Source organism: Muscardinus avellanarius (genome assembly GCF_963383645.1).
Source record: "Muscardinus avellanarius genome assembly, chromosome: 18".
NCBI classification, from domain to species: domain Eukaryota; kingdom Metazoa; phylum Chordata; class Mammalia; order Rodentia; family Gliridae; genus Muscardinus; species Muscardinus avellanarius.
In genome coordinates, this window is record NC_137804.1 from 46,586,472 (window position 1) to 46,612,109 (window position 25,638).

Below are 25,638 nucleotides of genomic sequence, written 5' to 3' on the forward strand. Positions count from 1 at the left end.
CGTAGGTTGGAGGCCAACCTCAGGTACTTAGGTCCTCTGCAACTTAGTGAGACCCTGTTTTAAAATAAAGAGTGAGCCGGGCGTGGTGGCGCACGCTTGTAATCCCCGCGCTTGGGAGGCTGAGACAGGAGGATCGCGCAGGTTCGAAGCCAGCCTCAGCTGCTTAGTGAGGCTCTCAGCAACTCAGTGAGACCCTGTTTCCAAATAAAATATAAAAAGGTCTGGGAGTGTAGCCCAGAGGTAGAAAGCCTCTGGGTTCCACCCCCAGTACCACAAAAAATAAGTAAATCAAATAAAATAAAGAAGAAAAATAGGGCTGGGAGTATAGCTCAGAGGTTGACTGCCCCTGGGTTCAATTCTCTGTACCACAAAAACAAAACAAAAAGCCCAGCATCATGGGGGCCGGAGTAGAGCGCAGTGGGAAGGCACTTGGCCCTCGTGCATGAAGTCCCGTGCTTGATTCCCGGCTTTGCAAAATTAAACAAAACACTCCAGTATTACCATATACATATTATGCCCAATTAATTCTTTTTTTGCTGTGTTGAACTGTATAAAGCATTCTGTGATAAATATAATCTGGTTTCCTTCTTTGCCCAGTCAACATTATTCCTACGATTCAGCCCCATTTACAACTATGGGCATTCTTGCACATGAGTCCTGGTATATGTGTTTTCAGGGTATTTACTTAGAAGTAGGCCAGGCACTAGCCTCAGCTACTTAAGTGAGGCCTTCTGAAATTTAGTGATGACCTTTTTCAGAATAAGAGTAAAAAATAGGGCTGGAGCTGGGTGTGGCGGCCCAGGCTTGTAATCCCAGCACTTGGGAGTCTGGGAGAGGAGGATCACAGGTTCGCAGCCGGCCTCAGCAACTTGTGAGGCCCTCCGCAATCTAGTAGACCCTAGTTTCAAATTAAAGAATAAAATAGGGCTGGAAGTGTAGCTCGGAGGTAGAATGCCCTTGGGTTCAATCTCCAGAACTGCCAAAAAAAAAAAAAAAAAAAAAATAGGGCTGAGATGTAGCTCAGAGGTAGAATGCCCCTGAGTTTAATTCTAAAAAAAAAAAAGAAAGAAATAGGCCAGGCATAGTGGTGTATGTCTGTTATTCCGGTACGTGGGCTGAGACAGGAAGATCGCAGGCTGGAGGTCAGCCTCAGAAGCTTAGTGAGATTCTCAGTAACTTGGTGAGGCCCTGTTCCAAAATTGAAAATATGAAGGGCTGGAATGAGCCAGGCACGATGGCACACACTTGTAATCCCGGCACTTGGGAGGCTGATACAGGAGGATCAGGGTTTGTGGCCAGCCTCAGCTACTTAATGAGGCCCTCTACAACTTAGACCTTGTTTCAAAATAAAGAATAAAAAAGTGGGCTGTGGGTGTAGCTCGGAGGTAGAATGTCCCTGGGTTCCATCCCCAGTACTAGGAATTAAACGCAGGAGAATTCTATCTCCAGAATATCCCCCCAGCCCTCCTTTGTATTTATTATCATGTTTGTATGTGTGTGTTTTACCAGGGATTGAACACGCAGGGGCATTCTACTGCCGAGTTATCTCCCCAGCCCTGTTTTGTTTTTTATTTTGAAACAGTCTCACTAAGTTATAGACGGCCTAAGTTGCTGAGGCTGGCCACAAACCTCTGATCCTCTTGTCTCAGCCTCTCAAGTACAAACATCTTGGCCTCCCAAGCCACCATGCCAACCTCAGCAGCTTAGTGAGCCCCTGTTTCTAAATAAAAAATAAAATCGGGCTGGAGTTGTAGCTCAGAGGTAGAATGCCCCTGGGCTCAATCCCCAGTATCATACACACACAAAAATATATTTTTTTAGTCTTTAGATTGTCACATCCAGATTTTCAGACAGACCTAAAATACTTTAAGTACAGACCTAAAATACTTTCAGACAGTCCTAAAATACTAATACTTTAAGACCTAAAATACTTTGGGTCCTATGGCTTGGACCCAGCGAAAGTTAGGGCCCACAACGTGTTTGTAGAATCAGGGTAGAAAAACTCGCACATAATTTTTTTTTTTTTTTTTTTTTTTTTTTGGCGGTACTGGGGATGGAACCCAGGGGCATTCTACCTCCGAGCAACACACCCAGCCCTATTTTTTACTCTTTATTTATTATTATTATTATTGTTATTTTTTTTTTTTGGTGGTACTGGGGTTCCTGGAAGCCCTTCTATCTCCGGGCTACACTCCCAGACCTATTTTTACATTTTTATTTGGAAACAGGGTCTCCTAAGCCAGCGCGCGCGGCTGGCTTCGAACCTGCGCGATCCTCCTGTCTCCGCCTCCCAAACGCTGGGATTACAAGTGTGCGCCACCACGCCCGGCTTTTCACACATACATTTTTATATACATATGTATACATATTTAAAAATACTGCCAAATTGGGACTCCCTGAGCTAGCTGAATCGGGACATCAATGTCCCAGGCCCTGAGTGCGGCCTCACAGTCCCTGTTCAACAAGAGTGGCCAGGGTGGACAGCCAGAGTCTGCTGGCTGGAGCCCTAGGAGCAGGCCACACAGCTGGGGGGCAGAGGCTCGGGGGCTGGCACAAGGCTGTTCTCATACAGGTTGGAGTAGGGGCTATCCAACGAGCCCCCTTGGGCTCCCTGCGAGCCCCCTGAGCTGTAATCAGTTGAGATGCCCGAGTCAGATACCACGAGGTACAGGTACTTGAGGTGCGGTGGGGTCGGGGGGAGCTCCGGGGGCAGAGCCCGTGGGCGCAAGAGCTGGGAGCTGGGGTCCAGGATGGTGTACTCAAAGCTGGCCGCCGAGGCCCCCTCTGGCCTGGGCTTCAAGGCAGCAGCAGACGAGCACAAGGAAGCGTCCGAGCTTCCGTCCACAGTGGCCAGGTCCACACTGCCACTCGGTCCCTGGAGGTCCTCGCTGCTCGGGGTCCGGGGCAGCAGCCACTTGTCGAGTACCAAATAGGTATCCTGGGCATGCATACTGCTCCCCGGCTCCAGCAGGGGCCCCTCGTCATCTGCATCTGGCTCCACGGCCTGTGTCCCCCCCCAGCAGCGCTCCGAGAGGACTTCCAGGCGGGCCGGTGGATCCTCTGGGAAGGGGGTACAGGGGCTCCACCACAGACAGTCATCATACTGGGACAGCCACAGCTGGAGAAACAGCGCCAGCAGACTCAGAGGCCTGGACTTCAGCCACCAGGAGCAAGACGGCCTCAGGCCCGGCGGGACAACTGGTCTACCTACCTGGAAGTTGCCCTTGTGGGTGGTGAACAGGCCCTCGAACTCACTCTCCGGGCTGGGGATGCCGGGCCAGATCTTCTGCTTCAGGGCTCTGTAGAGTGAATACAAACAGGTTCATGGACAGGAGTCGATGAATGCTCCCCAGACCCCAGCCACAGGCGCACAGACCCTCCTGGTTCCTGATCATGCCAGAGGCAGAGGGGTGCATCAGGACTGGGGGGCCGTGGCTTTGGTTAAAGCATCAGCAAGGCCCTTTGGAAGGACAACTAGAACCGTTTGAAGGGTGAATAGGCATTCAGTGTGGACTGGGGCCTACTCCCTCTAACCCTCGCCCAGGTTTTTTGTTTGTTTTTTGTGGCAGTGGGGATGGAACCCACGAGCATTCTACCTCGAAGCGACACCCCTCAGCCCAATTTTAATTTTCTTTCTTGTACTGGGGATGGAACCCAGGGGCATTCTACTTCCGAGCTATACCCCCAGCCCTCTTTGTTTTTTATTCTTTCGTTTTATTTTTTATTTTGCAGAGAGCCTCACTAAGTAGCTGAGGCTGTCCGTGAACCCGCATCCCCATGTCTCAGCCTGCCAAGACGCTAGGATCACAGGCGTGCGCCACCACGCCCGGCTGAGAGCGGAGAATTGCAGCAAGAGCCTGGGCCTGGTCTGGCTTGGTCCCAGCACCGGCTTCGCACGGTGTGCCCTCGGCTTGGTGCTCGCCCCCCTCCGCCTACTTCTCCTAGTGAAGAAGGTTCCCCGGAGGGCTGGCTCCAGGTTCCCGGATGGGGGGCTCACCGGCGGTGGGACAGCAGGGCGAGCACGACCAGCAGCAGCAGGATCAGCACGAGGATGAGCGAGAGCGTCAGGATGAGGGGGTCCAGGTCTGGGAGGCGGGGACGAGGTCAGGGCCGAGGGTCTGCCCGGGGATTTCGCCCGGGCTCCGCCTGCATCCCCACGGGGGGCCTCACCGCTAGCGGTCAGCAGCGACACCGGCTCGGACCAGGCGCTCCAGAAGCCGCTGAAACTCGGCTCGGCCATGCGCGCGCGGACGGCGAAGGTGTAGCGCGTGGCGCCCCGCAGGTTGCTCAGCACGCACTCGGTGCGGCCCTCCAGGATCTCCACCTGCGGGCGGGGCCGGAGGAGCCAGCCAATCAGAGAGAAGGACAGCGTCTAAGCGGTGGGTCGGAACCAGTGAAAGGAGGGGGCGCGGCCCTAGGAAGCTGAACACCAATCAGAGGGAGGGCCCACAGCAAGGGGCGGGACCTAGGCTATATAAAAACGGACCCCGGCCCTGAGTGGAGAGCTGGAACCTGGGGTCAGGGGTTAGAGACCCAGGTGTGGGAAGTCTTGGGGTCCAGGCGGGCAAAGGGGGCACGCGATTGGGCAGGGAGCTTTTATAGGCTTCAAAGCAATTGGAGGGGCGGGGCCAGGCCGTGGGGCGGGGCCAGGCCGTGGGGGCGGGGCTGAGGGAGCCGGGGCGCCCGCCTGGAGTTCCGGGGCTGGGCAGTCCCGGCGGGGCTCACCCGCTGAGCTCCTGCGCCGTGGCCTGCGGAGACGTCCACCTCGTAGCGAATGTGGGTTGTCATGGGCGCCGCGGGCGGCGGGAGCCAGCGCAGTACCACGTGGCCGCCCTCCTCCGCTGGCCGCGCCAGCAGCCGGGTCGGGGCGTCCAGGAGCACTGCAGGGCGGAGTTGACGGGGTGGGCGGAGACCGAGACCCCTCCCCCGGCCTCCCCCCACCCCAGGCCCGGCGCGCTTACCCACTTCGTTGACGTGGATGATGCGGTGGTAGCGCGGCGTGCGCGAGGAAGCCGCGGTGACCAGCAGCTCTAGGGGCACGAAGCTCGACGTGTCGGCCGTGGGCAGCGAGCACCAGAAGCGCACCGCGCCGTGGGCGACGGGCGCCTGGTGCAGGTGACACGGCTTCCACGGCTCACCCCTGTGCGCCCGGGGGCCCGGGAGGGAAGGGGGGAGTTGAATGTGTGTAGCCGGGCGTGGCGGCGCACGCTCGTCATCCCCGCGCTCGGGAGGCGGAGACAGGAGGGTCGCGCAGGTTCGAAGCCAGCCTCTGCTACTTAGTGAGGCTCTCGGCAACTTAGTGAGACCCTGATTCCAAATAAAATAGAAAACAGGTCTGGGAGTGTAGCCCGGAGGTAGGGCTTCCAGGAGCCCCAGTACCACCAAAAATTAAATAAATAAATAAATAAATAAATTAAAATTAAAATAAAGCCGGGCGTGGTGGGCACGCTTGTCATCCCCGCGCTTGGGAGGCAGAGACAGGAGGATGGCGCAGGTTCGAAGCCAGCCGCGCGCGCTGGCTTAGGAGACCCTGTTTCCAAATAAAAATGTAAAAATAGGTCTGGGAGTGTAACCCGGAGGTAGAAGGGCTTCCAGGAACCCCAGTACCACAAAAAAAAAAAAAAAAAGGAAAGAAAAGAACTGAAATAGTGAATGTGTCGCCCAGCCCCGCAGGGGGCATTTTGGCTACTACCACGAGGGGGCGCCCTGGGCCAAGGCAGCGACGCCGGAGGCCCGGGCGGTACCCCGCCAGCCCCCCTGCGGGTGTCACGCTGCGGCGGCGATGGGGCGCGGTCCAGCCACGTCCACTAGGGGGCGCGCCCTGGCCCCCGGGCTTCCCTGCAGGGACCACGACTGAGGGTCCGCGCGGCGACCCCAGGCCCCACGGGGCGGCCCGGGCTGCGATCTCGGGGGAAATCGACCCCTGCCCGGACCCCCACCGCTCGGGGCGCCCGCCCCGTCCGACTCACTCGAGCTGGTAGGAGAAGCTGTAGTTGTGGGCGCCGACCCCCGAGCTCGCCGCCTCCTCCCAGAAGCACACCAAGTCCTCCAGGCGCTCGGTGAAGCACAGGAGGTCTTCGGGCCCGCGGGCCGCCAGCAGGGCGGCTGGACGGCCACCGGGAGAGGGTCAGGGGCGCGGGCGCGGCCCCCGGCCCTCGCTCCCGCCGCCTGGACGCACCCGATAAGACCGGCGCCCGCCCGCGCCCTGCCCGGGCCCCCAGGGCTCTGCAGAGGCCCCTGGAGCCCCAGCTGCCGCCCCCGGCCCCCACCCTGCGCCCACCCCGCCGCGGGGTCCGGGCACAGCCCCCAGACCTGGGTCCCCGCTGCGGGCGCCGCCCAGTCCCCGCCTGGCGCTGTGCGGGGCGGCCGGTCCGCTATCTGCCCCCGCAGGCCCTCGGCCGCCCGATAGCGCCAACCGTGGCCCCCGCCCCTTCCTCCACCCGGGGGGCCGGGGATCTGGCGCTCCGGCCTGTTGGCAAACCGTGTTTACAGTCGCCTGCAGCCGGGCCCCTCGGGCTGGGGGCCGGGGCTTTATACTCAGCCCCCCCACCCCGTCCCCTGGGTCTCCTACCCCCAGGGACTTAGACTGTGGGAGGCCTAGATGCTGCAAGGCCCTTGTCGCAGACTCCCTGAAAAGATCAAATGAGAACCTTATGCCCTTGTCTTGAATTCCCCCCCCCACCGCACCTGTTCGGACACGGGCTTGGCGCCCCCAGAACCTGCCATGGCCCCCACGACTCCGGAGGGGAATTGAGTTGCCCTCTGCGACACCCCCTCCAAGGGTCAGGGCCCACGCACAGCCCCATCCTTACCTTTGCTCTCAAATTTGGGGTCCTGGAGGTCGGGTGGGGGCGCCCAGGCTGCCCCAGCGAGCAGGAGACAGAGGGGACCCACTCGGGGCCAGAGGGGCGCCCCAAGGTGGTCCATGAGGCCGCGCCCGCCCCGAGGAGCCCAGGGCTCCTGCCCCTGGGACCCAAGCCCTGGCCCGGTCCACAGCTGGGCCGGCAGCTGCCTCCGCCGGACACAGCTGACCAGGCCCTGCGGGGCCAGAACCCTCCGAGCGGCGGCGCCCCCACGGGGGCGGGACCAGCTCGCAGCCTGGGCCCAGATAAGGGCCGGCTGGGAGGGGGCAGGGGGCGGAAACAGCTTGAGTTTGCCGCGTGGGGCTTTTTTTTTTTTTTTTTCTCTGTCTTCAGTTTCTATCTGTAATATCTAGCTTACTGCGCAGCAAGCATTCCATGCATGCAAGTTACTGATAGGATCGCGCTAATCGCATCTGTCCCCAGTGCTCAAGTTAATAAGAATCATAATAACGACCGGCAGTTGACTGCTCAGTGCTAGGCGGTGCTGCCAGGCAGGGTGTACAATAGGGTCCTTTATTTATAAAAACCACACATATCCTGGGTGTTTGTTTTTGCAGTACTGAGGATAGAACCCAGGGGCGCTCTACCTCTGAGCTACATCCCCAGCTCTTCTTATTTTTTAAATTATATTTATTTATCTTTTGGTAGTACTGGGGTTCCTGGAAGCCATTCTACTTCCGGGGTACACTCCCAGACCTATTTTACACTTTTTTTTTTTTTTTAATTTGGAAACAGGGTCTCTTAAGCCAGCGCAGCGGGCTTCGAACCTGTGCTGCGATCCTCCTGTCTCTGCCCCCCTCCCCCAAGCGTGGGACTTAAAAGCGTGCGCCACCAAGCCCGGCATATATATATATATATATATATATATATATATATATATATATATATATATATTATTTTTTTTTTTTAGATAGAGTTTCCTTAAATCGTCTTGCCATCCTCCTGCCTCCGCCTCTGGTATGGCTGGGATTGCCACTGTGTGTGGCATAAAATTATATTCTGGAGTGAGGTTTCATTTATTTATTTATTTTGGTACTAGGGATTGAACCTAGGGACATTCTACCTCCAAACTACACCCCCATCCCTTTTTATTTTTTGTTCTGAAAAAGAGTCTCCCTAGGTTGCTGAGAGTGTCATTAAAGTGCTGAAGTTGTCCTTGAACCAGCAATTCTCATGTGTCAGCCTCCCCAAATACTGGGAGTACAGGCTTGCACCACCAAACTTGGTCGTGTGTGTGTGTGTGTGTGTGTGTGTGTGTGTGTGTGTGTGTGTTGCTGGGGGTGGAACCCAGGGGCTTTTCTACTTCAGGGCTATACTCCCAGTCCTATTTAATATTTTATTTGGAGACAGGGTCTCACTAAGTTGCTGAGAGCCTCACTCAGTAGGTGAGGCTGGCTTCAAACCTGAGCAATCCTCCAGTAATTCCAGTACTTAGGAGTCTGAGACAGGAGGATCACAGGTTCAAGGACAGCCTCAGCAATTTATTGAGGCCCTCCACAACTCAGTGAGACTCTGTATCAAAATTTTAAAAAATGAAATAGAGCTGGGGGTGTAGCTCAGGTGTAGCTCAGGGGTGTAACTCAGGTGTCCCTGGGTTCAATCCCCAGTACTCCCCCCCCATGCAAGTAAAACAAAACAAAAAACAGATGTACTTAAAATAGGTCTGGCTTGCCTCTCATAATTACAATTTACAGAGCTGGGCGTGACGGTACACATTTGTCATCCCAGCATTTGGGAGGCAGAGACAGGAGGATCACAGTTCATGGACAGCCTCAGCTACTTAGTGAGCCGTTCCACAACTCAGTGAGACCCTGTTTCAAAATAAGGAATAAAAGCCGGGCGTGGTGGCGCACGCTTGTAATCCCAGCGTTTGGGAGGCTGAGACCTGGAGGATCGCGGTTCGCGGACAGCCTCAGCCACTTGGTGAGACCCTCTGCAACTCAGTGAGACCCTGTTTCAAAATAAAGAATAAAAAATAGGGCAGGGGGTGTAGCTTGGAGGTCAAACGCCCCTGGGTTCCATCCCCAGACCCGCAAAAAATAAAAAAAAAAATAAAATAAAAGAAAGAAAAGAAAAAAGGATAAAAATAAAAAAATGGGGCTGGGGGAGTAGCTTGAAGGTAGGATGCCCCAATTCAACCCCCAGTACCACAATAAATTAATAATTAACATATTTCTCCTCCTCACACCCAGATATGACTTCCATGCATTTTCATTCCCAGAATCCAACCCTGTGAGTAGAACTTTCTTTGCCCCTCTAGGGATGGGCTCAGGATGCCAACCTGGCCAACAGACCTATGGCATGCCTCTGAACCGTGATTGGTCCAGAGACAGACACATGACTGGACAGGTGGTCCAATGGGAACCTGCTCTGGGACTTCTGCAGGACCTGATGGGAAGGCCGGGCTCTGTTCACACAGTGGAGCACTACCGCCCCCTTGAGGTAGGAGCCTGCCTTGCAGAGGAGCCAGGTGTGGTGGCCCAGCCTGTTAACCCAGTGCTTGGGAGGCTGAGCCTGGAGTATCTAGGTTCAAGGCCAGCCTCAGCAACTTACCAAGACCCCCCCCATTCCAAAATTAAATATTAAGTAGGCTGAGGATGTAGCTCCGAGGTAGAATGCCCCTGGGTTCAATCCCCGGTACACCCCCAAAAAAGTAAATAAATAGCCGGGCGTGGCGGCACACGCTTGTAATCCCCACACTTTGGGAGGCAGAGACGGGAGGATCGCGCAGGTTCAAAGCCAGTGGCTCTGGCTTAAGAGACACTGTTTCCAAATAAAAAGTATAAAAATAGGTCTGGGAGTGTAGCCCGGAGGTAGAAGGGCTTCCAGGAACCCCAGTACCACCACCACCAAAAAAAAAAAAAGTAAATAAAAATAAAATAGGCTGGGTATGGTGACCCATGCCTTCAATCCTACTACTTGGGAGGGTGAGACAGGAAAACCGCAAGCTCATGGCCAGTCTTGGAAATTTAGCAAAGTCCTCTGCAATTTAGTGAGACTCTGTTTCAAAACTAAAAATAGGGCAGGCACGGAGGCACACACCTGCAATCCCAGTGATGGGGAGGCTGAGGTGGGAAGACGGCAGGGTGGAGGGCAGCCTGGACAAGGAGCGAGGTTCTCAGCAACCTACGGAGGCGCTGTTTCAAATAAAAAATAATAAGGGTTGGGGATGTGGCTTGGAAGCAGAAAGTCCCTGAGTTCGATTCCCAGTAAAACACACAAACACACGTGATAACATTTTAAAAATTTATTTGCCTTTTGTAACAGAAAATCAAATAACAGTGGCTTAAGTAAGACAGACAGTTATTTCTCTCGTACATAACACTCCACATAGCCGCGGCGCAGTAGAGTAGCGCTGAGGTTTCAGAGACCCAGGCTCCTTCCAGCTTCTTGCTCAGTTATTCAAAGGATGTGAACCACCCGACCCAAGATGGCCCACTGTGCGTCTTCACTCCAGCCAGCAGAAAGCAGGAGGGGCAGGGCACGCCTTTTCCCTTTACAGGCAGCCCTAGAATCCGTCCCATCCTCTCCTTTCCTATCTCACTGGGCAAGACTGTCCTGTGGCCACACTCGGCCGCAGGGGGTGGTGGGAAATGTGGCTCTTTTACTGACTAGCTAAATGCCAGTGACTCTCTACCACAGAAGAAGGCGAATTGGATTTGGGTTGGACAACGGATAGTCTCCTTCTGAAGGCCAAGAAAGGGCAACAAAATCCCAGTGACATCTTTTGAGTCCCTGGATCGCAGTGTGCCTGAAGCTGGGCCTGTTGGATTTCTCAATTCCAAGAGCCACCATGCCCTTTGGGGCAGGTCCCTGTTTGAGTGGGATTTTGACCCACTGGAACAGAGAAGCCAATTAACAGAGTTATCAACAGAAAGCTCGTAGCTGCTGTCCAGGTCGGAGTAGAAGCCCCTGTTCCTATTACCCCGCGGCGGTCGCTGGGCGCTCACGGTCTCCGCCTCCTGCCTCATCTCTCCTCCCTACCCCAGGAGTGACAGGCAGCTCACCCGTCCCCTCGCCAGTACTGGCTTACAAGTGATGGTTTTTCATCTCTGATTGGAATAACTTTGTTCCTATATACATTGCAGAAAAGAGGCATATTAACCCCAAAATGTGGGGCAGAAGAAATCTTTTTTTTTTTTTTTTGGTGGTACTGGGGGTGGAACCCAGGGGCTTTCTACCTCCGGGCTATACTCCCAGATCTATTTTATACTTTATTAGGAAACAGGGTCTCACTAGGTTGCTGAGAGCCTCACTAAGTAGCCGAGGCTGGCTTCGAACCCGTGCGATCCTCCTGTCTCAGCCTCCCAGGCGCGGGGATGACAAGCGTGCGCCGCCACGCCCGGCCAGAAGAAATCTTAAACCCTCAGGGTGCCCTCTGTAATGACTCCTTCAACCTTTTCTTAGGAATCTTAGTTCCTCTCTTTCTCCTTTTTCTTTTTTCTTTTTATTTATGGTACTGGGGACTGACCCCCAAGGACATCCTACCTCCGCACTACACCCCCAGGCCTTTCTTTTTTATTTTGCCATGGGGGGTCTCGCTGAGTTGCTGAGGGCCTCGTTAAACTGCCGAGGCTGGCCTGGAACCTGCGATCCTCGGGCCTCAGCCTCCTGAGTGCTGGGGCTAGGAGCCTGCACCTCCACACCCGGCCTCTTCCCTCCATTGTTGACACCGCCCTGTGGGCTAACATCTTTGGGATAAAGATCCAGTTCCCAGGGGTCAGGAAGATGGGGTCCGATGAGCTTTAGTTGGGGGTTCACAGGATACAGAGCACAGTGGTGTCTAAAGGGAAGGACCAAGGGCCCCTCAGGTCGGGGAGACGGAGGGCGAGTGCTGGGCCCCGGCCTTCCGCCGCAGCCTGAAGTCTCCCGGGGCGCTGGGGCTCATGGCGTAGAACACGTTGGCGTTGTCGGGAATCAGGAGCTCTGCTCGGGAGCGGGGACAGTGGTCACCCGCCCGCGACCGGCCCGTCGCCCGCAGTGTCCCCCAGTTGAGCCCAGCGCCTGAGCATCCCGGGGACCCCCACATGGAGCGGAACCGCCTCGTCCTCCCGCCCCGGACACCCGACAACTTCCCGCTTAAAGCCCGCACTACCCCAGACCCGCTATCAGAAACCGCACGCCTGTGGCCCCGGGGACTTGGGAGGCTGAGACAGAAGGATGGTAGGTTCAAGGCCAGCCTCGACTCAGTGACACCCTGCTTCAAAATAAAAAAAAAAAAAGGGACGGGAGTATAGCTCAGAAGTTGAATGCACCTTGGTTCCAGCCCCACTACCACTAAATAAATAAATAAATAAATAAATAAATAAATAAATAAATAAGCTGGGAATGTAGCTCGGAGGTAGAATGTCCCTGGGGTCTATCCCCAGTACCACAAAATAAATAAATAAGTAAATAAATAATAAAAAGGGCTGGGGGTGTAGCTCGGAGGTAGAATGCACCTGGGTTCCATCCCCAGGACTGCAAAAATAAATACTGAATGAATAAATAAATAAGTAAATAAATAATAAAAAGGCTGGGGGTGTAGCTGGGAGGTAGAATTCCTCTGGGTTCCATTCCCAGAATGGATGGATGGCTGGTTGGCAGGAAGGTCCGTCCCTGCTTACCAGGCCGCCACTCAGAGGCTAGGCAGCTTATGCTGCAAGTCTCAGCAAATTCAGCCCCCACACCCCAGAGGACTCCCTGAACACCGGCACTGTCCCCCTACCAAGATGGGGCTGTGTTAGCCAGGCGTGGTGGCGCACGCTTGTCATCCCAGCACTTGGGAGGCTGAGACAGGAGGATCGCACGGGTTCCAAGCCAGCCTCAGCTACTCAGTGAAGCTCTCAGCAACTTAGTGAGACCCTGTTTCCAAATAAAAATATAAAATAGGTCTGGGAGTATAGCCCAGAGATAGAAAAGCCCCTGGGTTCCATCCCCAGTACCACAAAAATAAAATAAAATAAGGCTGGGGCATATAGGTCAGAGGTAGAGTGCTCCTGGGTTTAATCCCCAGTACAGAAAAAAAAAAAAAAAAAGGCGAGGGCCTCACTAAGTAGTAGCTGAGGCTGTCTGCAAACCACAGTCCTCCTGTCTCAGCCTCCCAATTACAAGTGTGCACCACCACGCCTGGTGCCTCTTTGTGTGTGTGTGTGTGTGTGGTACTGGGGATGGAACCCAGGGGCATTCTACCTCTGAGCTACACCCCCAGTCCTATTTTTAGTCTTTTTTATTTCTTGAAACACGGTCTCACTGAGTTGCAGAGGGCCTCACTAAGTAGCTGAGGCTGGCTTTGGATCCTCCTGTCTCCGCCTCCCAAGCGCGGGGATTACAAGCGTGCGCCACCACGCCCGGCTTATTCTTTATTTTGAAACAGGGTCTCACTGAGTTGCTGAGGGCCTCACTAAGTAGCCGAGGCTGTCCACGAACCGTGATCCTCCTGTCTCAGCCTCCCGAATGCTGGGATGACAAGCGTGCGCCCCCGCGCGCGGCCTGGGCTGCCTCCTGCCCCTGGACAGACTGTCCCCACCACCTGCGCGCCCTGTCCCCTCTCACCTTTTTCCCCAGGAAGCACTTGGAAAAGCTGGTATTCCTGGGGCCAGGGCTGGGCCACGTTGTGTTTCTGCAGCGCTCGCTGCACGACGCTGGGGGCCTTGTCCTGGCTGGTGAGCTGGAAGGGCCGGCGGGGGTCAGGCGGGGGCCCAGCCCCAAGGCAGCGCGTCCCCGCCGGCCCCAGCCCCTCACCAAGATGCTCCGATACAGGTTCCCGTGGTCGTTGGGGATGCTGACGCGGACCACGCGGGCCTCCAAGCTCTGTTGGCCCGGGATGGGGATGCGAGGGCCACTCCCGGGCAGCTCTGCGCTCACAGGCGGCTGTCGGCAGGAGTGGACAGAGGCTGCAGTCCTGTGCACCTGCGGTGGGAGGGGTGGGAGACCCCCAGCTGCCCCCCACCCCCTCTCCTGTATTATTTTATTTTTGGTCCTGGAGATGGGACCCAGGAGCATTCTACCACCGAGTTACACTCCCAGCCCTATTTTACTATTTCTTTTAAAACATGGTCTCTTTAGATTCACGAGAGTTTCACAATCCTATTTTTTATTCTTTTTTTTTTTTTTTTGCGGTACTAGGGATGGAACCTAATGGCATTCTACCTCCAAGCTACACCCCCAACCCTATTTTTAAATCTCTATTTTGATTTTTTTTTTTTTGGTGGTACTTTCTACCTCTGGGCTATACTCCCAGTCCTAGTTGATATTTTATTTGGAAACAGGGTCTCACTGAGTTGCTGAGAGCCTCACTAAGTAGCCGAGGCTGGCTTCGAACCTGCGCGATCCTCCTGTCTCAGCCTCCCAAGCGCGGGGATTACAAGTGTGCTGCCACCACGCCCGGCTCTATTGTTTATTCTTTATTTTGAAACAGGGTTTCACTGAGTTGCAAGGGGCCTCACTAAGTAGCTGAGGCTGCCATCCCATCACACACAGACCTCGGCTCCCTGTTACAGAAACAAGTTTGTAATCCCACTACTTGGGAGGCTGAGACAGGAGGATGACAGGTTTGAGGACAGCCTCAGCAAGTAGTGAGATTCTCATTAACCTAGTGAGATCCTGCTTCAAAATAATAATTAAAACCAAAAAATAAGGCTGGGGATACAGCTCGGAGGTAGGATGTCCCTGGGTTCAGTCCCCAGTAACACACACACACACACACACACACACACACACACACACACACACACGAACAAATGCACATATGATTCATATACACAGAGACCCAGGTGCACACGCAAGAGAGCCTGTGTACACAGAGAATAGCACGTGTACACAAAAGCTCATGGTCGTCACAAGTCCGTGTCAAACAACAACCCCACGCACGGCGTTCAGGCCCACGGTTCCCCTTTGGGTGTGCAGATTCCTAGGGACACATATCTTTGGAAAATAAAGTTATCACACTGCAGACCACCCTGCAGGCAAGAGGAAGCCCGGGCCCGGGTCTGAACGGAAGCCGGGAGGAGGGTGACCGCTCAGACTGGACACGGATGCTCACGGTCCCTGGATGGAGGGACCCCAGGCAGCTCGGCGCTGGTCTCCATTGCACGTCTTGTGTGCACACACACACATACACACACGCCCTGGGCCACCACAGTTCTGTATACAAGCACAAGCAGGCTCGGTACCTTGGTGCTGGGGCCCTGGGGCCCTGGAGAGGCCGGGGGACTGCCAGGGGGAGCGTCCTTTGTTCTAGGGCTGGATGGAGGGGACCCTGGAGACAGACTGGAGAAGACACGCAGCCTGACTCGGTGGCCGCCGTGACCCCCGCCTGCGCTGTCCCTACTCTCCTCGCCCACCAGGGTGCTCACCAGGAGGAAGGCGACGAGGGGTCCCCGGGACTCCCGCCAGGGGATGAGCTCTTCTCTCGGGACAGCTTCCTGAGGATGGGTGGGGACGGGGAATGAAGCCAAGGCCAGACTCAGCCCAGCAGCAGGCCCCCCGCATCACCCCGGGACACAGCCCGGAACTCACGCGCTAAGGCGCTTGGTGAGACTCAGACGCCGCCGGACGCTGGGGGAGCTGGGACAGGAGGCGGCCGGCGGCTCTATGACCCGCGACACGCGGTAGCTGGGGGTCAGCGGGGAGGCGGGCGAGGCCATGAAGCAGCGGGGGACGAGGAGACAGGGGTCACGATCAGTCAAGAGTTGGTTTGAGGTGCATGATGGGGGCTGCTGGGGGCTAGGTCCCCAACGTCAAGGGTGAGGTAGAAAGGGGGGGTCACTTCCGAGCTAGGCGTGGTGGCGCACGCTTGTAATCCCAGTACTTGGGAGGCTGAGACAGGAGGATTGCAGGTTCGCAGCCAGCCTCAGCTACTTAGTGAGGCCCTCTGCAACTTAGTGAGACCCTGTTTCAAAATAAAGAATAAAACAATAGGGCCGGGGGTGTGACTTGGAGGTCAAATGCCCCTGGGTTCCACCCCCAGTACCAAAAAAAATATATATATATTGGCTAGCTGTGTGACCTCCGTAAATTATAGACACAGACCTGTAATACCAGTACTTGGGAGGCTCAGACAGGAGGATCACAAGTTTGAGGACAGTCTCAGAAAGCAGTGAGACTCTCATCAACCTAGGAAGACCATGTTTCAAAATAAAAATAAAAATAGGGCAGTCGGGCGTGGTGGCGCACGCTTGTCATCCCCGTGCTTGGGAGGCTGAGACAGGAGGATCGCGCAGGTTCAAAGCCAGCCTCAGCTTCTTAGTGAGGCCCTCAGCAACTTAGTGAGACCCTGTTTCCAAATAAAATATTAAAAAGGTCTGGGAGTAGAGCCCAGAGGTAGAAAGCCCCTGGGTTCCACCCCAGTGCCACCAAAAAAAAAAAAAAAAAAAAAAATAGGGCTGGGGTATAGCTCAGAGGTAGAATACCTCTGGGTTCAATCCCCAGCACCATAAATAAATAAATAAATAAATAAATAAATAAATAAATAAATAAATCTGCATGCTTATAATCCCAGCATCTGAGACCAGAGGATTGCGATTTGCGGACAGCCTCAGCTACTTAGTGAGGCCCTGTTTCAATATAAGAATAAAAAATAGGGCAGGGGGTGTAGCTCGGAGATTGCATGCCCCTGGGTCCCATCCCCAGACCTGCAAAAATAATGTAAGTAAATAGATAGAGTAGGGATGGGGTATAGGTCAGAGGTAGAATGGCCCTCAAATCTCCAGCACCTCAAATAAAACGAGAAAAAGCAAGGCGCGCCAGGGGGTGGCCGTCCCGCAGGGTGCGCGGGGGCTGGGGTCGGGGGGCTGGGGTCGGGGGTCACCTCTGCTCCTCGCTGAGCTGGCGCTGGGCTCGCAGGGCGTCCAGGACGGGCGGGCGGGGGCGCAGGCCGTGGCCCCGACAGCGCCGCTGCAGCTGCTGGATGCGCGCCAGGATCTCCCACTCCTGGGGGGGCGGCCTCTGAGACCCCCGCGCGCCCCACCCGGGACCCGCCTCCCCTCCCCGGCGCCCACTCGCTCACCTTCCTCCTCTTCTCGAAATTGATGAGGCCCCCCTGGAGGCAAAGTGTGTCTGAACTTGACCCCGCCGGGGTCGAGGCAAGGAGGGGGGTCGTGGGAAGCCTCCGTGCTAAGGGGACCTGGGGTCGCGAGCATCGAGCAGGGTAGAGGGCGGTGCCGGGAAAGCTACTGCGCTGGGCGCGAGGGGAGGGGTCGGGGTCAAGGGTCAGGGGTCAGACCTCCAAGGTGTCCGGCAGCGCGGTGTCCAGCATAACCAGGTCAGTAAGAAAGGTGCCCAGGTACGGGACAGGGCCTGGGGGCGGCCTCTGCAGCCCCAAAGCTCAGTCACTGGGCGCCGCCCCTCCCCCTGCCGCCCCCCCCCAGCCCCCAGCACTCACCGAGGGCAGGCTTCCCGGGGGGTCGTCCTCCTCCTGCGAGAGGACAGAGATGCCTGGCCGCCGCCCCCTCCCAGCTCCCTGGGACCCGCCATATATATACCCATCTTGCTGTCTTTTTTTTTTTTGGAGGGGGTACTAGGGATTGAATCCAGGGGTGCTCTATCTTGAGGTTATACACCCCCGGCCCTTTTTATTTTGAGACAGGGTCTCACTAAGTTGCCGAGGCTGACCTGAATCCTGCCATCTTCCTGTTTCAGCCTCCTGAGTTGCTGGGATTACACGTTTGTGCTACCATACCCAGCTCTCAGCCATTTCTATCTTTTCTTTTCTTTCTTTCTTTTCTTTCTTTTTTTTTTTTTTTTTGTGGTAGTAGGGGTGGAACCCAGGGGCTTCCTACCTCTGGGCTACACTCCCAGACCTATTTTATACTTTATTTGGAAACAGGGTCTAAGTTGCTGAGAGCCTCACTAAGTAGCTGAGGCTGGCTTCGAACCTGTGGGATCCTCCTGTCTCTGCCTCCCAAGCACGGGGATGACAAGTGTGGGCCATCATGCCCGGCTTCTATTTTTTATTCTTTATTTTGAAACCAGTCATCACTAAGTTGCAGAGGGCCTCACTCAATAGCTGAGGCTGTCTGTGAATCCAAGATCCTCCTGTTTCAGCCTCCCAAGTACTGGGATCACAAGTGTGTGCCATCATGCTCGACTTTTATTTTTTATTTTGAAACAGGGTCTCGCTGAATTGCAAAGAGACCACAGTAAGTTGCTGAGGCTGGGCTCAGGCTTCGATCCTCCCGCTCAGCCTCCCAAGTCCAAGTTCAAACTCTTTAATTTTGAAGCAAGGTCTCCCTGGGATTCGGGGTGTGCGCCACTCCATCTGGCTGAGACAGGTGAATATTTTGAGAATGGAAAGGGCCCCGGAACCCTGGTCGCAGTGTGTTTATACCTGAGAAAGAATCTCTCTGCTAGTAAGGTGGTTGTTCTCATCCGAAAAGATCTGCGAAAGTTTCCTGAAGGTGGACAGTAGTTCCCTGGGAAGCAGAGCGGGGTGGTCAGGGACTGGTGGCTGGGGGCTCCCAAATGGGGTGGGATGGAGTGGGGTGGCCCCACTTTGCACCCAGGCTCACCTGCTCACAGCTCCCCAGCTGCGCTTGAGCCGATAGATGGGGTTGGATTGCAGGGCCGAGAGGATGGCACGCAAGGAAGAGAAATTCCGCAGTTCCCGGCAGCGCTGGCGGGCGGGAGGGCGACCGTCATACTCCGTGTCACACTCGTGGCACCAGCCACACTTATCTTGAGATTTCTTAGGCCGGGCCAGACTCATACAGCTGCCCCACTTGTGTGTGTATCTGGTTCTGGGGATTGATCCCAGGGACATTCTACCTCTGAGCTACGTACCCAGTCCTATTTTTGTTTTTTTTAATTTTGAAACAGAGTCTCACTAGGTTGATGAGTCTCACTTCTTGCTGAGGCCGTCCTTGAACCTGTCTCAGCCTCCCGAGTACTGGGATGACAGGTACTCCACCTGCCCGCCAGGTTATCAACTTTTTTACCTCTTTCCTCTCCATCCTCTCTTCTGACACTCCCTCAGTCTCCTCCTCTTCTGTGGCTCCTGCCCCAGCCTGTCCTGTCTCTTTCAGGACCCCCGCCAATCCCCACTGCCCTCCTCCAGCCCAGGCCGCACAGGAGCGGCTCCAGGAGCAGGTGGCTTGGCCCCGCCCTGACAAAGTCCTTCGGTCCCGCCCCTTTCCAGCCTTGCTCCACCCATCACTCTCCCTCTAACACGCCACGCCCCTGCAGCCTTGACACGCCCCTGATAGAGCCCACCCCAGCCTCACCCCCACACACAAACCCAGGGCCCACCCACACAGCATCCCTCACCCAAGCCCCGCCCCTCAGACACACCACGCCCGGGTGCGTGGGCACGCCCCTTATAGGCCCCGCCCAACAGCCCACTCAAGCCCCGCCCCTCCAGCAGCACCATGCCCATTCAGGCCCCGCCCCTCCAGCACATTCCGACTGTTGCATGGGCACGCCCCTTATAGGTCCTGCCCCTACAGGCCGACACGCCCCCAGGCCCCGCCCCTCCAACAGCCCCGCCACGGTTGCATGGACACCCCCCTTATAGGCCGCACCCCCGACACCAGCACTACCATCTAGGCTCCGCCCCTCCAGCATACCACGCCCCTGCTATATGGACACAACCCGTATAGGCCCCGCCCCTCCAACAGCCTGCCATCGTTGCACGGACACGCCCCTTATAGGCCACGCCCCTACACCAGCAGGACCACCTAGGCTCCGCCTCTCCCGCAGCCACGCCCCTGCTGTATGGACACACCCCTTATAGGCTCCGCCCCGATACACCTAGGCCCCGCCCCTCCCGCAGCCACGCCCCCGCTATATGGACACACCCCGTATAGGCCCCGCCCTCCAACAGCCTGTCACCCGTTGCATGGACACGCCCCTTATAGGCCACGCCCCCACACCAGCAGGACCACCTAGGCTCCGCCCCTCCCGCAGCCACGCCCCCGCCTGTGGACACACCCCTTATAGGCTCCGCCCCCGGCCCACACCCCTGCGGCCTGGACACGCCCCTCGCAGGCCCCGCCCCCACAGCACCCGCGACCACCCGTCCCCGCCCCTCCGACACCGCCCTGGCGCGTGGCCCCGCCCCCCGCAGGCCCCGCCCCCGCACGCACCTGGGCCACGCGGATCCACGCCTCGATGCGCCCGGCCCGCCGCGGGGCCGCCGCGCCCGGCTCCGCCAGCACCGAGCCCAGCACGCAGCCGGTCACCGCGTTGAACTGCGCCACCGTGGCGCGCACCGTGGGGGCCGCGCCCGCCGCCCCCGGCCGGCCCCGCTGCGACCACACGGAGCCCAGGCACTCGCAGGCCCGCACGCGCGAGAAGAGCTCCTGGGGGAGGAGGCCGGGTGGGCTCGAGGACTGGCCGCGGCCCGGGGGCTCCCCGGGGCCCCCCGGGGCTCACCGCGTCCAGGAGCGTGAGCTGCTCGGCCACCGCGTCCGCGCCGAAGTCCAGGAGCTCGGGGCCGCCCCGCCTGCGCGCCGCCGCCTCCTCCTCCTCCGCGAAGCCCTCGGGGGAGTCGGGGCTGGGGGGCGCGGGGGTCCTGGGGGGGCCTGAGAATTGGACGGGGCGTCAGCGCTTCCCGTCCGCGCCCGGGCGCCTCGCGGCCTCGCACTCGCCGGGGGTCTCTGCGTCTCACCCTCCCGCCTCGAACTCTGGGGACTGAACTCGGGGGCTGCACCTCTGAGCGACACCCCCAGCCTTATTATTTATTTATTGTACTGGGGATGGAACCCAGAGGCATCCTACCTCAGAGCTAAAGCTCCAGCCTTATTCTTTCTTTTCTTTTCTTTCTTTCTTTCGTGGTACTGGCGATTAACCCAGTGACATCCTACCTCCAAGCTACAGCCCCAGCCTGATTTTATTTTATTATTATTATTATTATTATTATTATTATTATTATTATTTTATTTTTATTTTTAATTTTTTATTTATTTATTATTTTTATTTATTTATTTATTTATTTATTTATTTATTTATTTATTTATTTTTGGTGGTACTAGGGATGGAACCCAGGGGCATTCTACCTCCAAGCTACACCCAGAGGCTTATTTTTTATTCTTTATTTTGAAACAGGGTTTCACTGAGTTACAAAGAGCCTCACTAAGTAGCTGAGGCTGACTACAAACCACAGTCCGCCTGTCTCAGCCTCCCAGATGCTGGGATTACAAGTGTGCACCACCACGCCCGGCTCTGATTTTATCTTTTTTTTTTTTTTTTTTTTTTTCGGGCCTGGGCATGGAACCCTGAGGCATGTGTGACCTCTGAGCCACAACCCCTGCCCGATTTTTTATTCTTTATTTTTTGAAACAGGGTCTCACTGAGTTGTGGAGGGCCTCACTAAGTAGCCGAGGCTGTCCGCGAACCGCCATCCTCCGGTCTCAGCCTCCCGAATGTTGGGATGACAAGCCTGCGCCACCACGCCCGGCTGATTTTATCTTTCTATTTATTTTTATTTTTTGGCACCAGGGACTGAACCCCGGGGGGAGTTCTACCTCTGATTCACACCCGCAGCCCTATTTTATTTTTTAGTTTGAAAAAGGGTTTCACTAGGTTGCTGAGAGCCTCATTAAATTGTTGAGGCCATCCTCAAGCCTGTGATTCCCCTGCCTCAGCCTCCCAAGTACTGGGATTACAAGTGTGACCACCATGGCCAATTTATTTATTTATTTGAAACAGGGTCTCATTAGGTTGAGGACAGCCTTGCTACATAGCTGAGGCTGCCCTCCAACCTGGGGTCCTCCTGCCTCGCCTCCCAAGTAGAGAAAGGGAGAGGGAGAGAAATACTTAGTAACCAGGAGGGGAAATACAAAAATAACCGGAGACTTTGTTACCAGGCAGAGGAAAGTGGCTGCTACTTTGTAAAGCGGAGAGGAATGTGGCCACTTTAATCTGAGGCTTAAAGGATAAGGATTAGGGAGATGGATGTTTTTACAATGTGGATCAGATCAAACACAGATGGGTGAAAGCTGATACTTTATAAGCAGGATTCAATTATTCAGTCAGCTAATCTACCTTGCTTCTGCTCCTGGGGACAGCCCCAGGGACAGGACCGACATTATCCTCTCCCCTGAACTCACAGGCTGCTGCCAGAAACAAAAGCCAGAAAGGGAAAATAAGAGAGGCCAAGAAACGCAGGGTGAGTGGGGCCTATAATTCCAGTGCTTGGGAGGCTGAGACAGGAGGATCACAGGTTTGAGGACAGCCTCAGTCAGCAGTGAGGCTCTCAGCAACCTAGGGAGACTCTGTTTCCAAGTAAAATAAAATAGGACGGGGGTGTACCTTGGAGGTAGAATGCCTCTGGGTTCAATCCTCAGTTACACACACACACACACACACACACACACACACACACACACACACAGAGAGAGAGAGAGAGAGAGTCCCACTAAGTTGCTGAGTGTCTTGTGTCTTGCTAAATTACTGAGGCTAGCTTCCAATCTGCAATCCTTCCATCTCAGCCTCCCGAGTAATGTGATTACAGGTGTGTGCCTCCATGCCTGGCTATGATCCCCAATTTACAGGTGGGGAAACTGAGGTGCAGAGTTAAAAAAACGTGCTGTAATCCCAGTCTTGGGGAGGCTGAGACAGGAGGCTGACCAGTCCCGGAAACTTGGTGAACCTGGCCAGCTGCAGTAACCGAGGCACTCCTCAACTTAGTGAGACCCTGTTTTGTTTTGTTTTTTCTGTGTGTGTGTATGGTACCGAGGATGGAACCCAGGGGCATTCTACCTCTGAGCTACACCCCCAGCCTGATTTTTTGTTCCTTATTTTGAAACAGGGTCTCACTGAGTTGCAGAGGGCCTCACTAAGTAGCCGAGGCTGTCCGCGAACCTGGATCCCGCTGTCTCAGCCTCCCGAATGACAAGCGTGGCTGAGACCCTGTTACCCAGTAAAAGATAAGACAGGACTGGGGCCAGAGCTCAGAGATAAAATCTCCAGGCCCTCTAAAAAAAAAAAAAAAAGCAAAAAACCTGGCTGGAGCCTCGCAATTCCAGAGTGGGGAGGCAGGGGCGGGGCGCAGCATTTGAGGAATGGGGGCGTCTCGGAACCGGATCAGCGCCCGGGACCCCTCACCTGCCCAGGCCAAGGGCTGCTCCTCTTCCTCTTCCTGTCCCGCCTCCTCCAAGAAGTCTTTCAGGAGTTTCTCTGCTTCCTGGGCCTCGGCGCCCCCTGGGGCTGCCCAGCCCAGAAAGATCCGGACACTGCCCAGGTCTGGGTGGCCGGGGGGGTCTCGGAAGTCCTGAGGGTGGTCCCGCAGCCAGGAGCCCAACACGGACACCACAGCCCTGGGCGGAGGGGCAGCCTCAGGGATCTGGACCTTCCGATCCGCGCTCCCCGCTTGACCACCCCTGCAGCCCCGCGGCCTCCGGGATCGGTGACCTTTAGAAATAGCCCCAGGGCTGGGGCGTCCTCCCCGCCCCCGGGGACCCACCTCAGGTTCTTGTTGAAGCTGGGATCCTGTCTCTCAGCCGGCTTGCTCTCCACCCTGGGAAGAGCCCCCCCCCCCAGTCAGATCGTCGCGGTGCTGGAGGGGATGGGGCGGTCTGGGGGTGGGGCCGCGCCGGTGCCCCCCACCCACCGCGGCTTACTGACCCAGGCGGGGAGGGCAGGGGCGGCGGCGGCGGGGGCAGCAGGCAGCCCAGCACGCGGGCGGTGGGCGCGAAGGCCCGGTGCGTGGCCAGGAAGGCGGGCACGAAGCCCGGGTCCTGCTCGCGGTCTCCGGACACCAGCTCGCTCACCAGCCGCTCCAGCCGGGCGGCCCTCAGCGCGCGCACCTTGCTGGTGCGGTAATGCAGGAAGGTGTCCGCGGAGGGGCTCGGGGTCTGCGGGGGGGGGCAGCGAGAGACCGAGGAGACCCCCGGAAGCCTGCTCCGGCCTCGCCCACTGCTAGCGCCCCGCGTGTGTGTTACTGGGGACTGAATCCACTTTGGTACCAGGGATTGAATCCAGGGGCATTAAATACCCCGGAGCTACACTCCCAGCCTGATTTTATTTTTATTTTTATTTTTATTTTTTTGGTAGTACTGGGATGGAACCCAGGGGCATTCGACCTCCCAGCTACAACCCCTGCCCTATTTTTTTTTATTCTTTCTTTCTTTCTTTCTTTTTTATTTTTATTTTTTGCGGGTCTGGAGATGGAACCCAGGGGCATTCAACCTCCGAGCTACAGCCCCTGCCCTATTTTTTATCCTTTATTTTGAAATCGGGTCTCACTGAGTTGCAGAGGGCCTCGCTAAGTAGCTGAGGCTGTCCGCGAACCGCGATCCTCCGGTCTCAGCCTCCCGAATGCTGGGATGACAAGCGTGCCCACCACGCCCGGCTCTATTCTTTATTTTGAAGCAGGGTCTCGCTGAGTTGCAGAGGGCCCCGCTGAGTAGCTGAGCTGGCCGCGAACCGCGATCCTCCCGTCCCGGCCTCCCGCCATGCCCTGGGCTCGGTCCCCAAGTCCTGGGCTGCCGGGTTTGTGCTTCTGCATCTGATTTTGCCCGTTCCTCCTCCCAGGCTCTGCCTCCCCGGACTTACCCAAGCGCGCCTTCCCCGCACCCGCCCCGCCCGGCCCCCAGCCTCCTCCAGCCCCGGGGTCGCGCCTGGCCGCGCGCCCCGCCCCCCGCCCCGCCCCGCGCACTGACCGCCCTGACCCGGCTTCCCCGGAGCCTTCCGTCCAGGTCCGCCCTGGCCCGGCCGCCCCCGTCCCGCTCCGGAAGGCGCCATCACCGGGATCCACCCTCATTTCCTGAACCTGCCCGGCTCGCCCGCCTCCCCCGAGCGGCACCTGGGCCCCCCTGGCCGCCCCCAGCCCCGTCCTCACCTGGCCGCCCCCGGGGCCCGCCCCCGAGCCCGCGCGCTGGCTGCGCTGCCGGCGGAGGGCCACGCTGTACACCGCGCCGTCCTCCGTCTCCTCGCCCCAGTCCTGCAGCGGCGCCTGGACGGACAGTCGGCTCAGCCCCCCCAGCTTCCCGCCCGCGCCCCCCCCCAGCCTGGGCCCGGGGTGGACCCCAGGCGCCCCTCGCCCTGGTTGCGGGACGCCCCGAGCTCACAGGAGTCCCCCGGCCCCTTTTTGGGGCGCGGAGGGCCTGAACCCAGGAGCCCCGTGCCTGCCAGCGACGCCCCCACCGCCCCTTTTTATTTTGAAACGGGGGCTTCTTGCCGAGTCGCGGAGGCCGGCCTCCACCCCGGGACCCTCCCGGGCCAGCTTCCTACGCACGGGGCTTCCCGGTGCCCGTCTCGGCTCGCAGACCTGGGTCCCCAACTCTCAGATGCACCCCGCTTCCCTGGGCCCGAGGGGGCCCGGAGCCCCAAGGTGGACTGGGGGGGACAAGATTTGCGGGGAGCCGGGTCCCTGCGCCGGGACCCTCAGCCCCTTACCAGGGCGAGCTCCGGGCCCGCGGTGCCCTCCATGGCCGGCGCCGTCCACTCCGGCCGCTGCCCGGGCGGAGGGCGGGGCGGGGGGCGGCGCCCAGCCCCCGGGGAGGCCCTCCCGCCAGGTGCCGGCCAATCTGTCCCCGGGAGCGCGCAGGCCCCGGGAGGCTGGCCCCTAGTGCGGGCGTGTTAGCTAAGTGTCCCCGGCCAGCCCTCTGTCCTCGAGTGTGGAGGGACTGGGGGTGTCCCTCGTGACCTTGGGGGTGGGGGCGCTCGTCGTGGCCCGGGTTCGCACGCCAGCCCCCCTCTGCGGCGACACAGCCAAGAAGAGGTGAATCCCCGGGGGGGCCGCTGGCGACCTTTATTGCCTGGCCCCGGAGATTTACTGTGGGAACCTCCGGCCGGCTCCGGCCTGTCCTCCGGGCGCGCTGGCCCGCGCTGCTGCCCGCCGGCCCTCGAGGGCCCC

At 57.2% G+C, this 25,638-nt stretch overlaps 2 protein-coding genes across 2 annotated transcripts; both read right to left on the reverse strand.

The window, feature by feature from the left end:
* Positions 1–2,506: 2,506 nt before the first annotated feature.
* On the reverse strand, positions 2,507–6,927 carry EPOR (erythropoietin receptor; the record flags this gene model as incomplete). Its single annotated transcript, XM_080715757.1, has 8 exons — positions 2,507–3,118; positions 3,212–3,299; positions 3,998–4,085; positions 4,171–4,324; positions 4,726–4,880; positions 4,962–5,140; positions 5,970–6,105; positions 6,813–6,927. The coding sequence occupies 8 exons, from the start codon at positions 6,925–6,927 to the stop codon at positions 2,507–2,509; spliced, it is 1,527 nt and encodes a 508-aa protein (XP_080571883.1).
* Positions 6,928–11,670: 4,743 nt separating this feature from the next.
* On the reverse strand, positions 11,671–25,211 carry RGL3 (ral guanine nucleotide dissociation stimulator like 3; the record flags this gene model as incomplete). Its single annotated transcript, XM_080716005.1, has 19 exons — positions 11,671–11,789; positions 13,398–13,512; positions 13,587–13,715; positions 14,996–15,113; positions 15,200–15,268; positions 15,363–15,458; positions 16,654–16,775; positions 16,852–16,884; positions 17,068–17,154; positions 17,227–17,259; positions 18,172–18,256; positions 18,353–18,456; positions 19,925–20,140; positions 20,214–20,362; positions 22,887–23,098; positions 23,245–23,298; positions 23,406–23,635; positions 24,622–24,735; positions 25,179–25,211. The coding sequence occupies 19 exons, from the start codon at positions 25,209–25,211 to the stop codon at positions 11,671–11,673; spliced, it is 2,118 nt and encodes a 705-aa protein (XP_080572131.1).
* Between the last annotated feature and the right edge of the window lie 427 nt (positions 25,212–25,638).